Source organism: Drosophila teissieri, chromosome 3R (genome assembly GCF_016746235.2).
Source record: "Drosophila teissieri strain GT53w chromosome 3R, Prin_Dtei_1.1, whole genome shotgun sequence".
In the NCBI taxonomy this organism is placed as follows: Eukaryota; Metazoa; Arthropoda; class Insecta; order Diptera; family Drosophilidae; genus Drosophila; species Drosophila teissieri.
In genome coordinates this window covers 28,339,761-28,354,919 of record NC_053032.1, presented here as the reverse complement: position 1 = coordinate 28,354,919, position 15,159 = coordinate 28,339,761, and the positions used below count along the sequence as shown (strand labels likewise).

Genomic DNA, 15,159 nt, shown 5'->3' with positions numbered 1-15,159 from the left:
AGCGCTGATGTTGCTGCTTTTTGCACACTTGACTAATAGTTGCGACTGCGGCGCGCGAGGCTTATCAATTGAAATTGAAATGGAATACGCAACCATCAGTGGCGAGTGGCAATCGCTCCAATTGCAAGTCGGCAATTTAATGCTCTGCACTTGTCGTCACTGAAATGGGGCCAAGGGACTAGACGCACACAGGCAGACACAAGTTTTTCCCCCAAATGTTAAATCACTTCAATAAAAGAACCTACTTCTGACCTCATTTTCCGTTGCATGGTTACACTGAGGAAGGGGATGCTACTTTGATGCGCCTGGTCACATTTTAACTCTGTAGAAGAAGTCGGAATACCCTGTCCGGTCAGGAATAAAAGTTCCCCGCTTGATTAGAGCGTTCACTTAGACTATGACACCCGGCACCCCCCGCCCCCCTACCGCCTGCCTTCGTAATCAAATGTTAGTTTTTCGTATTTTGTATTTTTTTGTTGTCGCCGCCGCCGTCTTTAAGTTCGACGTAGTCGTCGCGACGTCTGAGCGGCTAGTAATTGAAAATTTGAATTATTTTGCAATCAGCTGTCGTCCCAGTGGAATGGGGGGCATTGTGAAAGCCGGCTGTGGAGCAGCGGGTAGCGAAATGCGGAGGTGGTGGTGGGGGGGAGTGAGAACTCTTTATGTAAGTGCAGTTAAAGCGGCGTCTATGCTAAATAGCTGGGCGTGGCCGGTGGAGGGCGCAGCTGGCCGACAAGACGGAGACACAATTTTATTATAGATATTATACATGGATCGGGACGGGCAATGTCCGTGACTTGGTGGCCGGTTCCGCTAATTTGTCGCCACTTATAAATTATTGATATGGCCCAGTCTCCGTCTCCACAGACGCCAATCGTTGCATATTTATGCAAAAGCCGTAAGCCAAAGTCGAAACACACACAAAACGAGCGAATCAAAATGCGATTAAAAACCGGGTAGGACCGGCAAAATGAACGGCGGCTTCTTACCCATTTTTGACATGAGTTCTCTATTCCTAAAACCAAGAGGTTTCGACCAGAGTTCTCTATTCCTAAAACCAAGAGGTTTTAACCTGAGTTCTCCATTCCTAATACCAAGAGGTTTCGGCGTGAGTTCTCGTTTCCTGTTGCCTATCTGCATGATTCCTGATTAATCTTCCATGATTTCTAGCTTATTAGCTGGTTGTACTGACTTCTTTACAATCTCAACTCTACTATATTTACTCTACTATATTTTCAATAATTAAGGGTTGTACTCACTTGTGCTGCGCCGTCAGCTGCGATGGCACCTCAATACTGTGTGTGGTGGTTCTGCGGCGTTCGCCACTCATGTCGGCGAGTCTGGCAAAGTCCGTGTCGCGATCCTGGTCTGCCAGACGGGCGGAGCGTCGCGATTCCAGCAGACGCACTTCCTCCAGTCGCTTCTTCAGCTCAATGGGTTCCTGCGAATGAAATGGGAAGGAGAACAGACTTCAGTTAGTCAGAAGCTTCTTATCGCCTGGCTGCCTTGTGCTGTTCAGCGGCAATCGCCATGAGTCACCCGCCTTGGAACAATTAAAGCGCGCAACTTTATTGAGCATCCCATTACAAATTAATGACCCAGTGTGGGCACTTTAGAGCGATTCCTAATTGAGAAAACGGCGACATGGAACACATATTCCTGGGGGTATCTGCATCTAACATTGTTGCATCCACATCCGTCACGCAAGGCGAGCGTTTCTCAATAATTGTTGTATCTACATATACCGCGGCGGAATCCCTGGAAATCTGATTTGATAATAGGCAAAAACTATTTCCGAGAAGCGAAAGCCCAATTAAATTATAGTTCACAGGGCAACAACTAAGTGCAAATTCAACGTATGATTCAAGGTTAATTACAGACCACCGCAAGCACTCCTTATATATGAAACTACCTTAACCAGGTGAGTATGCAAAAAAAAAAGTACACATTAAAAGAACGTGGGCGCTAATTGAGAAACGAAGTAAAACTGCAATATCTATGGGCTATCGGGGGTGGGGGAGGGGGAGGGCAACCTTGAATGAGGTCACTTGGTAACAGAGGGGATATAGCCATGTATCCTTATGCAATCACCATTTAGCGTACTTTTCAAGATCTCGCCGCTCAGCAATTGATTGTGACACTTATTATGCCAAACATCTGCATTCAGTTATTTGTATATTGTATATTTATTTATAAACTTTTCTCTATTACACTGCACCAGAACGAACCGCAGCGAAATTAAATGAGACAAAAGGTAAGTATATTATGGGGGTTTTGGTTTTCCTTTTCGGTTTTATTTTGTTTATTTTCTTTTTTGTTTTTTTTTGCTTTTTTTTGCGCTACAATTTATTGCGGGTGATAAACTGGGCTTTAATGCGATATTCCGATGCCGAATGTTACAATTTGTTATTCGCGTCTGGGCAATTTGTTGAATGTGCGTTAATTGGGCACAAAAAGCCGGCCGGCTATATAACGGTATTCGGGTGAAAATACGTCAGCGATTTGCCTTTGCTTATGCTTTGCTTTGCGTATCTGACGGATACGCGGCACGCACACTCACACTCTCTCGCACACGGCGCGTGTTTATTTTTAATTATTCAAATTTTCGCTTGATCTTCTTCGCTTTCTGAATTTGCCGTTCTGAATTTGGGCCACTAGGCCTCCGTCGTCGTTCCTAATTTGTTTTATTTGTTTTTTTTTCTTTGCTTTATTCTATATCCCCGGTAAGTTGGCAGTGGTAAAACTCCGAACTCAGAACTCCACTCTCCACACTCCGCACTTCACTTGCACTTTTCGGCTGCCCGGGCTCTTGGCTTTTCCACTCGGTTAGCGCCTGCTTTGCAGTTGCTTCTTTGCGATTTTCGGTCTTGCGAATTTTCAGTGTGCTTGCGAGTTTTTTTGTATCTTTGTATCTGCGGTCTGCTGGTGCGAAAGGTTCGCGCGCGCTTTAAAGAATGATTCTGTGTGAGCTGAAATCGCCGCAAAATCGCCGGGCTTCGGGCCTCTGCTGCTGCTGCTGCTCGTGCTTCGGGTGTCGTTCGGCTCTTGCACTCGGCTCGGCTCGCTCTCTCAGTTTCGGTTTTCGCGACTGCGCTCGCTTGCGGCCATTTGGCATTGGCCATTTTCCGGTTTCTCATGACGTTTGTTTTTGTTCCTCCGCTTTGTGCTGGCCTTTCGCATGCGGCGTTTTGTTTATGTATCTTAATCTCTGCTTTACTGCGCCGCCGCCGCGCTCTCTTTCACTCGAGAGCAGTGGCAGTGGGTGAGGAGTGTGTGCGGGGGGTGGGCGGTGGGAAAAGCACTCGTGCGGGCGCCCGCTCTCCCCCGCAAAAAGAGCGGATTTACGTAACGTAACTCTAAGATACAAGTGATATCCAGTATCTTGAGCTTTTTCGCTGGCATTGCGTTGAAGAAAACAAAAAAAAAAAAATAGAAACGGGCTTTTCTTTCCTTTGCCGATCCGATCTGGCTCTGATTTAAGATTTAAGAGCTATTAACTCTGACTTAAGAGATATAACTTCTGGTTTATGACGTCGGGATGACGAAAGCGCCGCGTTTTCCCCTCTAAATCGACTGGGGTTTTTTTTTTTTTTTGTACTGTTTATTGTTTACTGTTTTTTGTTTGCTGGCTTGCGCTTTTTGAGCTCAGCTCACGCTGGGATTTTTATACCTCGCTGGGGATTTCTGCTGGGTTTTAGGACCTAATGCCATCATCTTTATGCGGTGTTTATGACGGACATACTAAAACTTGATGAAGCACTTGCACATGTAGTTCAGTGGGGCGGGATAGGGGCCTGACTCAGACTCAGAGTCGAACTCGTCTAACTCGAAACACAATCTGCAGCATAAAAAGATCTACTTTCGGCGGCTTACTGACTTGAAAACATTTGGTTTTTATTTTTTGAAAAACTTGATTTATCGAAATCTTTATGTAAATCTGAAGTTGCAGCGAAGTCTTTATGTTAGTGGTCCTATAAAAAAATTGGGCTGAGTAATTGCAATACTTGTGATGCTGCTCAAGATGAATGTAATATTTCAGGGTTCTTTTAAGATAATTAAATTCAATTTTTATCTTGCTAAATATTCCATGAGCATTCATTGTAAATTCCAATGAAAATTGATGACATTTTTTGTTGTTTGAAAACCATATCACAGCGCGGAAATGTTTTTCCTGCCGCTTGACCTCGATATTCCTGGTATTGAGTAAGGTCTGGTCCGCGTTATCAGGGAAAAGCTCTGGCAAAAATTCCACAGAACAATATGTTTGCTCAGCGGTCTGGCCCGACGGAGCCCTAACAACAATTATGTACATATATATGTATATATGTATATCTTTCCCACAACCAGTTCTGGGTTATCGGGTCTTCTGCCATGCCATCCGTGCTCAAGTGAAAGTGGAAACTTGTTTGTCATTCGCCCCAAGACGGAGATTAAGCGGCGGTCTTGACGAAACCGAGCGAGACCCCAATTTTAATTTTAAGCGAAACCAAAATATTTGGTCAGCGAGTGAAATGCCGTTTTTGTACGGTCAGATTATGCGGACCGCACCACAACGCACCGCAACGCACCGCACCGATAGCCGATGGATGATAGCCGGCTATCTGGGACACCCTTTGGCCTTGCTACCTCGCGGTACCTCGAAAGAACAACAACAGAAGTGGGCAAAACCGCGCCCGCAGCCTGGGAATACAATTTCGGGTTAAGATAGGCCATAGGGTATAGGGTGTAGTGGTAGCGGTACGATGATTACGAATCCGCAGACAGAGTCATATGTTTGTAGGTATGTATGTAGTTGCACTGATAAGCGGTGCCGATAAGGATGACCACGCCACAGGGGCGGGGCGGGGCACTTGGCAATTACGCTGGGTAAACAAGGATCGAACGAGGCAGTGTACGTGTATCCGTCAGATACGTTTTGGAACTGGATGCGCGCATGCGCCGAAATATGTCACCTTGTCATCCTGGCGATCGGCCTCATTATGTGTTTATCAGGCAAGCGTGTGGCACTTCCCCCTGCGATCCTCGCATCCGATCCGATCACTTGGAAATGCGTGATCGCGTGCCGGAAACCTGAGACGCATGCGAATTCATCAGATAGTCGTAAATATTCTCGGCTCGCCTTCGGTGGCGAAATGAGTCGAAATGAGCTCAGGTTTTTTGGCAAACCGATCGAACCGTGATTTGAAATTCGATGTGGAGTCGAGAATGTGTCGGAAGTGGGGCTAATTATGGGCTATCGATTGCGGTATTTTTGCACAAATATTTGCATAAGAAGAAATTTTATTCTTTGCTGAAATCATCAAATAAATCTATTAACCAAGTATATTACCAATTCCAACCATTCACAGCGAGGACAATGGCACAGGAAGCTATTAAATTTCGACCTAATTTACGAGTTTTCATCGAAGCACACCCCTGGAAAACCAACTCGGAGCCATAACTCTGATCATTGCCCCGATCATCGTGCATCCCCTGGCAGAGTTAATGTCCAAGTGCACCCCCTGTGTGGCAGTGTGGCAGAGTGGCAGTGAGGCACCCCCCGCCGGATGGCTACCGCCATTGACAGCCAGTTAAACCCAATTAAAGGCTATCTGTATCGGTATCTGTATCTGTATCTGTAACTGCATCTGTGTCTGTGTACGACTGGCCGGCAAATTGCCGTATCCCCGACAGGCGCAGCGACGGAGTTTGCTGTCCGCTTGCCTCATTTGTTTGACTAGCCCATGTTGTGTTGGCTATTGGCTGTTGGTTTTTGGCCCAGAAGGTTGCTGCAGCTAATTGCCCATTACCTTGGGCCGAGGCAGTTTTTATTTTGTTTGAGCTAACTGCAGCAAGTCAAAGACTTTCAAATGCCAGTCGAGCGAACGTCGTTTGTTGCCAGCTGCCGCCAATGACGACGTCGTCTTGTGCAATTATGCCCCTTTGCACTGCAAACTAATTCAATGGGAAATATGTACTTTAAAAAAGCAAATAAAAATAATAATCAATGGTGCATAATAAAGTGCTGACATGTAGAGAACTCCAATGAGAATCGATGCATTCGCAATAAAGTTAATAATAAATTGTTAAAGAGGTGCGGTACCGATAAAATCTTAGGTCCAACTACTTGCAGTGAAGCGGGCTGCTACTGCACTTGGCGTAGTAATGTTGTTTTCAGTGTAATCCCGGCTGCTGCAATTTTCGCAAGAATATGCGAGAGTTTGCCCACGTGCCAAGTCGACTTGAGCAGCGCAATTTGGGTTAATTGTCTGCGGATTAGGCAGCGCTCATTGTTGCATTGGGGCACAAAAAGGCGCTTAACGCCAGGCATTTCTAACACTCGCCTCCAAAATGGGCATATATATATGGGGGAACATGGAGTGCAACATTCGTGTGTATATGGATTATAGAGCATTTCGATCAAGTATCGATCATCGACCATCGACTGGGTGACTGGCTGAGTCAGCTGCGGATCGCTGAACGATAATAAATTCAGCCATTGTCATTTGAGGCGTTTCGAAAACGTAACATTCGCCTTCCGACTGGAGTTGCTTTTGTTTACCTGTGGAAAGGTATGAAAAACACACACACACTCGGCGATATCAGAATTTACGTAAGCCGCCATGTCTTCCGATCATGCAACTTTCTGCCATTGCAATTGCGCTTCAACTTGAATTGAAAATGAAACTGAAAAGCGAAATGGAATGGAATGAAAAACAGCCGGCTGAAATTCAAATTGAATGACAAATTGTTGTCTTTGGATCGCGCACTGCACTCGAGCATGTGTGTGACTCAATATCGATGGTTTAAACATATAAATAAATACATATGTGTGTTTTGACTGCCGGAAGCGTTTTGGTTTTCACAAAGGGCGTGGTCGAAACACCTAAATATCTCGACCTCCCCCCGCATTTGGCAACCTCATTCACTCATTCAACAAGTCGGCGGGGCAAATGGAATTGAATATTGTTCGCATTTTTTCAGTTCGCTGTGTCTAAATTGAAAGCCACTTAACCCATTTCGAGCATAATGCGAAACAGTTTGAGCTGCCTAATGGCCGGCAAATGGAGAATGGAGCTTGGTGAATGGGGAGTGGGGAGTGGCCGGGGAGCCTCGACTCGGTTATGCTTTATTAGATCACAGATGCGACCCAAGTTGTAGGGCATATAATCAAGCGCAGTCGCAGCCGCGGCCAGAAAAAGTCATTAAAGTAACTTCCATTTTCCACTGGCAGCCAGCGTGCTGTTTTGTGGGTCATCATTATGTAAACCCAATCACTGGATTTTAAGCCAAATGAAAATCCTATAACTGCGAATATTTCCAATTCGCTTCGCTTTCGTAATGTTGGTGGCTCTGGTCAGGTTTAAATTATGACGCAAGTTGCAGGCGCACATAACAAAAGTTCATCATAAAAGGTCATCAATTTTAAATTATTTTACAATAAAAAATAATTTAGTGCTTGTTCCTTAAACAAATCAGATACTTTAAAGAAGTGCTCAGCTAAATTCAATGTCTATAATCGCTATGCTTTATAAAACCCCTCCAATTTCTTTCGGTGTGCACAGCATTGAACACCTATCTGAAATCTGCAATCGCCAATCGCCAATCGGTGGGTGGTAGTAGTTATAGTGGTAGTTATAGTGCCACCCGCTGATTTGGGGCTCAGTTCAAGTTGAACACGGTGAACATTATGCAAACAAGAGGCGCGGGAATTGACACATGACCAAAATCTGTACGTGCGGCGCAATGAAAGCTCAATTAAGTTATTGCTGCATAATTCGTTTTCCAAGCCAGCGGACGCTTTCCCAAAAAGGAAAAACACACTTGAAAATTCACTATTTCTGAACATTTTTGTTGCAAGTTTCTGGGCGGCACGTACGTAACGTGGCTAACAGTTAATTTCGCTGGCAATTGTAGATTTAGTTTTCAGTTTTTTTTAGTTGTCGAGACAGCTGAAAATTCGAAACATAAACATAACTGTAATTGCGGCGTAATTGCAGCGGATAGAAGCGGAAAACGAAAGTGCATCGAAATAGTGGAAAATCTGGCGGGGAAATTGGTGGAGCATTCGTATAATTGTGACCCGAAACAATTTTAAATGCTTCACAATTTCAATCAAAGCGAATCGAATTTGTTTTACCATTTTAGAAAGCACCCGTTTGTGCTTGATACAATTTTGTCTATTTTTTTTCTCAGTTTCATTTCGTTTTTTTGTTTTTTTTGTTTTTTTTGAAGGGGTGGCTGCGATTATAGGCGGTGGAGCTGCAACAATGAAATTGAATTTGATTTCTTGATCGTCGAGCACTCGACGAAATCTGACTTTGTGTGGCGGAGTGTCTGCCTTAATAAGCCAACAACAACTGGCGGCGGGTGAAAGTAAAAAACCGAAAAAGTGAAACAAAAACCAAGGCAGCAACGTCTCGGCTTTCATGGGTATTATGAAACGCAAGTCGCTCGAGCATTTGGAGTTGCAAATAGAAAAAGAAAAAAAAAAACCAAAGAAGAAGCGGGAGATGGAGAAGAAGAAGAGAAGGGGGCGGTGAAGGCGGGGCAGGTGGAGCTGCCAGGTGAGCAGACAAGCTGGCAAGTCATCCAAGTAAGTTGCGCAGGTGCGAGAAACTTTCAGCGCGAAAAACGCCAGCGGCATTGACTCCATCAAATTGCGGCTTAAATTCAAATTCAAATTCAGATTCGAATTTGAATTCCACTCGTTTGGCTTTGGAGTCGATGGCGTTGTTCGCACTTTTTGGCCAGGAGAGCGTGTCTTAGGGCCATGAACGCATTCGCATTAACAGTTAATTGCCAAAGTGGATGGTGGATGGTGGATGCTGATGGTCGTCGAGTGATGGAGTACGCGACTGCAACTGGAGGCTACGCGATTGACTTGTCAAGACCCCAAAGTGGATAATCTACTCGAAGCTGTGTCCTCTACGGGCATTGAAACTGCAGATGAATACGAAATAGTTGTAACCAGGTGGTGCAATGTGTAATTGCGTAAAATAACTTTAAAAATATTTATATCTTTATATTATTATTTATATTTTCTATTCTATTTAAAGTGGAAGTCATATCACCTGCTCAAATATTTTGTAATATTTTTTCCATCACCTATGTATGTGTTACCCCAATATTTTCAACTCTATAATCGCTGGCGTTCAAAAGTCTTTACGAAAAATGCCACTTCAAGTGGCAGATTGATATTCGTCAGTTGTTGTGGCGGTTGAAAACTGAATGTGGTAGCTGGTGCTCGGGGCATGCCACACAAAATGCCGGTTGCTTCTGTATTGTTTCCACTGCCACCGGCCCCCAAAAGCCCCCCACCAAAACTACCGTTATGTCTGCGCTGCGCGATTGTCTGTGGGTGTGTGTGTGTGTCTCTATTTGCCGGCAACCTGCTGATTTCCAAACATTAACTTAATTTTTTCCCATTTTTCCTCCACCATCGCTGGCACTGTGGAATTAATTATGCGTTTGCGCTCAATTTGTAGCCCAGGTAATTTACCATAGAGCGGGTGATCGCGGGGGGCGGTGGGCTAAGTGGGCGTGGCCAGACGAAGTTGTTGCAGGTGAAAGATTTGCGGGTGGCTCCCCATTCGGTGTGCTTTTCGCTTTTGAAGTTGGGATTTCACAATGGTTCGAAATCGCGCCTCGGGCTCTTTTGGGGAAAACCTCGACTTGTAGTGGCAAATGGCTGATAGCAAATAAAGATTTTAATTAAGCGATTGGCCGAACTCAAATCGATGGCCAGAACAAGCGGTCTACCACCAGCTTGTTGCATTTGGTGTGTTTGACTAATGGCGCCGAGTGTGTTCGGTTAATTAATTACCCAGTGGGGCACACGCTGGTGAAAGTGCACAGTGAGAAATGAGTGGATGTATCTTGCTAATAGGGAGAGAGCATAGGGCTGCAACTCATACTACGCCTCGTTGTCATCCGCGGCCACGGGGCGTATGAGCAACGCCATGCTCCGCTTTTCCAATGCGATCTTTCACTTGAAACTATTACAGCCTGTTCTTGATTTTTCAATTTTCCGCTGCTTTATGGCTTTGCTACTGCGCTGCGCGCTTTCCACCATCACATAGGTACATATGTATGTATGTAGATGCACTCGCACACTTTGCATTTGTTAATGCCAAGGTGGCAAAGTATCTATTAGATGCCGTTAACTATAACTGCGGCCTTTTTATTCGCTGCCAACACGCAGCTCGTTTCTCTGTTTTTTTTTTTGCCTGTAAAAAAGGCACAATTACGCGGCAGGAAATTGTGAATTAGAAGCGGCGGCGATGCTTTCGGGATCCAGTTGCATTATCCTGCGGCAACGATTAGCAGCAAACTGAATGCCATATTTTTCCACCTATTTTTCCTTTATTTGCACGCGATTGTTTGCTGGCCGGGCTGCATTCATTGGAATATGTTGCCATAAAAGTTAATGATATCCAAATTGGCCATTTGATAAGCCCAAAATGCATAGGGACATGACAAAAATCGTGTGTCATTATCGTGTTTGTATGGGTGAGTGTGTGTGAGATGTGTGTGTTTCCTAGCCAGCGCAGACAACACCAGTTTGGTGGAGTAATGAGTCGCAATGTGGGCCAAAACACATGAGGCTATGCAATTATGTTTCCGAGTTTGAGTTTCAGCGAGTAGGAGAGAACGTAACGAGAACTGTGCCAAGGCGGTCCGAAGTCTTGGCCAACTCATAGATGGATAGATGGTTGGTTGGTTGGATGGAATGGAATGGAAAAGTCAGCATATAATAATTATGTGGCTTCACTTTTGACATTTCGCCTGCATCCGCTATCTCCAGCCGGGCAATTGCATCTCTGGCCAGAACAATGGGAACAATGGGGCTCGGCATGGCACTGAATTAGCATTAGAGCATTAGCGTTAACCCGGAAACTTACGCAGCTGTGCGCGGGATCTGAACGAGTGAGTCATGTGGCATAGCCAAATGGCCATGTTGCACGTTGCAAGCTGCACGCTGCACGCTGCACGTTGCACTTTTGCAGGTGTGGCCTGTCCCAGTTGGATGCCGGCGGAGTTGCAAATTAACTTGTTTGCCATGCGATTAGATGCCGCAAATTTATGGTTTATATGATTTTGGTCAACCAAGCGGCAAGTGGGTCAGGCACACAGTACGTACCACATACTGTACTCTTAATGCTGAGAAGATTTTCCCGGCATTCTTCTTCTCGATGCTCTGTGCTCTGTGACCCACTTGCCAAACGGAAAGTGAAAACATGGCCGTGCGGCAGCTGGCCTTAATTGATATTTGGGCCATTCTGTTCGCTGGTGGCAAGAAACTACAAAAAAACAAAAAAAATACAAACGAAAAACTTATAAAATTCGCAAACTACCCAAGCCACAATGCAAAAAGTTTGCCTTTTCGGCACGGGGATTGGGGATTTTGGCATGCCAAACGAGTTGGAAAGTGCGAATTTTTGCACGTCTCGGTATTAGCATAAAACGCAAAACCAAATGCAAAGTATAAAATGAGCAAAAATCAAAACTACAAAAGACCTTAGACTCGAGAGTGGAAGAAACAGAGTTCAGTCGTTTTATGCGCCAAATGTGCCAGAGTTATAAAAGCCGTGCTATTTATACATTTAAACAGCTTCATTAAAGTTGCAAATTGCATAATTGTTGCCCAGCCGCTGAGTTTCCTCTATAGCTTCTGTTTGTTTAGACTATTTCCCAATATAGTTTCGCATTAACCATAATTAAGAAGAGAAAACCAAAAGCAGCATAGCTTATAGAGCTACTTTCATTAAATTAGCCTAAGAAGTCGTTAAAAATCCAAACAATGGTTGGTTAATTTCTAAAATTCCTGATTTCTAACCTAAAAGCCCCACATTTGTACGAGCTTCATGCTTGCATACATATCTGATCTCTAGGCCAGGAAATCATATCAAGTTTTTGCATCACTAAATAAATAAAGCCGACCCCCAGATAAGCAGCTATGGGAGGCGGCAAAACAGCTCTATTCCTGCCCAAACCACTGCCTTCTCCTTCCAGTATCTATATCTGAACTGAAGCTCGGACTTCACACTAGTTTAACACTTTCGAGTGGCTGTATGTGTGTGTGCATCTATGGCTAAGTGCCGGCGAGGGCCAACCGAGTGAAACAGAAAAGGCAAACGTGAAGTGAAAAAAACAGTATCTCATGGATGCGGCGTATCTGCGTATCTGCGCCTGTGCAGCCAGCAAACAGCTGCTGATGAGCTACGCAAACAATGATTGGCATTCGTTGTTATCTCTCATGCCTTGTCGAAGTATTTGCACTCTTTGAAAATTGCCAAGATGCGAAGGAGGCAGCATCGGCGGCTTTGAAAACTTTTCAAATTGTTGCCCATTTGCCATGATATGCCGCGTGGCATGCGGCATTTGGCATGGGGCAACTGCCACTGGCAGCCGGCAACTGGCAACTGGCACTTGTTGGAAATAACTTAAAGCCGGGCTCGTGGAAACTAAAGTTTAATTAAGGAATCGCCCTGCGTCGCACACAAGAAACTTACCGACCAACTACATAATTAAAATCCGATCCCAAAGCCAATCAAATGGCAGTCGAAACCACATGAAACAACGAGGAAGTGCTTCACTTACCCCACGCCAGATGCGGAATCAAACTTAGTATACTAAGTATCTAAGGGTTACCCAATCATCCAGCACTTTGGCAATACGCACCTGTAACGAAAGAGAGCAGAGGAAAAAAGTGGGTTAAAACGCTGTGTTTAGCTGTTCAATAAAACGTGGCAACATAACGCCGCATTTAAATGGCAACAACAGGAACACCGGTGATTGTAAATTTGCCCCAGAGTTTATTTTTTTCAATTTTATTTGCTTTTCCCAACAGCTGTTGCCTGGCTATTTTTGTTGCTGATGTTGCCGGTAAACACCTGTAAGCCACAAATCGCAAGTCGGCTCCGCAAACTGGCAACAATTGCCGCCATAAAGCAGTTGGATTGTTTAAGTTGTTGCATAAAAGCCAAGTTGCTCCCACTTTCAGCCAAGAAGTGGGAGAAGAAATCGCCGGCTTTTGTTGCCGTGCGAAAAAAGTGAAAGTAATGCAACAAACTTACCCACACAATACAACAATAATGGCCAAAAACGGAAGCCAATAAGCCATAAACTACAAAAGCCAACAACCATTTCAACCAACAGACTAACAAAAACTAACAGAGACGTTGGAGAAACCGAATGATTCCACAGTTGCTACAGCTGAATGAATCTGAGTGCAAGTTTTCATTCGAGAATACATCTGAAAGTGACCGGATAAAGATACAAAAAAAAAACAACACTGCAGTTGAGTTGTCAAAACTAACGAGCCTTACTAAATGCTCAGAAATCAATGGCTTCGTTCGCATTTCAAATGCGGAAATATTTACCTTGGACGCGAGTAAATACAGACAAACATGGCTAACAAGTATCGAAAGGTGTGTGTTTGTGTAGGTTTTTGTGGTCGAAACGGAGGTGGATTTTGCGGCTGTTTATTTGCACAAACTGTTAGCGTTGGTATGAACATGTATCTGCCTTCCGCTATTTATCTTGCAGATACGCCTTGACAATTGCAGATTGAGCAAAATGCCGATATAAATAACTACCAAGTGGAGCGAAACACCAGTGGAGATTTATGGCTTCGATCAGTAGAAAGTCAAGGGAAAATATTCTTTGTTAATGCCGACAATCCAAAAATATTCGTATAATATTTTGAGATGTATTCAAAGATAGATAGATTCTCGTTGCAAATGGTACGAGTATATGGGCCTGTACCGTTGACCTTTGACCCGGTCAGCAGTATTTAACCAAACTCTTGTCTCAACATAGATACACACAGGTATCTGCGGCCATGTTTCGGCATTTCCCCAGCCGCTCAACACCTTTTTTTCCCCGGAATTCCCAAACATTCTGACCGCAGTCGATGATTACGATCCCCTACCCTCCTTCTTCCGTCCACTCTTACATACTTGCATACATATTTAGTGGGCTTTTATCTTTGTCTTTTGCTGGGGCATAAATATATTTGAACACAGGTTCAAGCGGCCTAATTAGAGGGCCTCTCGCAGGCAGATAGCCACTTCATTTTCGAGACAACTGCGTGTAATTAAAGGCGAATACTCGGATACTTGGATACTCGAATACTTGAGAGCGAGGCTGTTAATTTATTCAAACTCGTTGAAGTCGCCGAAATAAAATGGTGAAAGATACTCGCGTACCTAAAAATAGTCACGTGGTAGAATGTCGAATGCACCCAAGAGAGTTTCCCTCGCGGAGTTCTGTGTTCCGTGTGCTGCGTTGGTTCTTCGTTCTTGGTTCTTGGTTCTTGGTTCATGGTTTTCACCCCGCTTTTCCTACGCGTGGAAATGGAAATGTTAATGGGGTCATTTGCCCGACTCGGCGGCACATCGAAGGCGAAAAAAGGCTGCTCGAAATGGCCTCAAGTGCATTTATTTAAATTTCACGCTTTGGTCCCAACATCGTGTGTGTGGAGTCGAGCCGCTCTATCTATAATGCCTTTTGTTTATGGAAATTTGAAATTAAGTGCGCTTTTATATTCGGGGAAATATGAAATTAATTAGGGGTTTCACTCAGCCACAAGGTCGTAAAGGGCAGTAGAATTCAAAGTATTCATTTATTTCCCATTTGATGTAGTAAGGAATAATAAGCAATTCAAATGTCTATTTGCTATCAGTGACATTCGCTTTGCAAGCGTCGAATTGCATCACTTTGCACCTGCATATCTGGGCAGCAGAAAGTTTTGCTCAATTGGCAGTGATGGCCAAACAACTGTTAGCAAAGTTAACAACTGAAGCGCTTATCAGTCGGCGAGTCGCCGCGTCGAGTGTTTCGTAATATTTTTGGCCCGCTCTTATCGGAAAAAGCCATTCAGTGCAAGCCAACAACAACAGCAATGGGGCCAAAAACAGGCCCGACTTCCGCTGGCAGTTTGGTTTTGGTTATCGCTGCTCACGTGCTTGTTGCACTGAAAGTGCTGAAAAGAATGAATATACATACATTTGGCCATTTGGCTTTTGGCTTTTGGCCCGATTAGCCAGAGGGCTATCACTACACGGCTGTAGTTATCATCTGGTGTTGCCATTTAGCGGAACGCATTCAGTTGCGTTCCCTTTTCTTGGCCCCATTGTTGTCATATACATATAGCCGTCATATCATCGGCACACG

The 15,159-nt window shown here is 44.4% G+C and overlaps 1 protein-coding gene across 2 annotated transcripts in view; it reads right to left on the bottom strand.

The window, feature by feature from the left end:
- Window positions 1-15,159, bottom strand: part of LOC122622004 (zinc finger protein 395) — a 120,322-nt gene that overhangs the window by 61,715 nt on the left and 43,448 nt on the right. The window contains exons 1-2 of one of the 2 annotated variants that reach the window (XM_043800091.1): window positions 2,104-2,935; window positions 1,260-1,441 (exon numbers count right to left, since the gene is read on the bottom strand). In XM_043800091.1, coding sequence (XP_043656026.1) covers window positions 1,260-1,330 — 71 coding nt within the window. In that variant the 5' untranslated portion in view covers window positions 1,331-1,441; window positions 2,104-2,935. Of the gene's footprint in view, window positions 1-1,259; window positions 1,442-2,103; window positions 2,936-15,159 lie in introns of those variants that run through there. The other variant, XM_043800090.1, reaches the window with a different exon arrangement.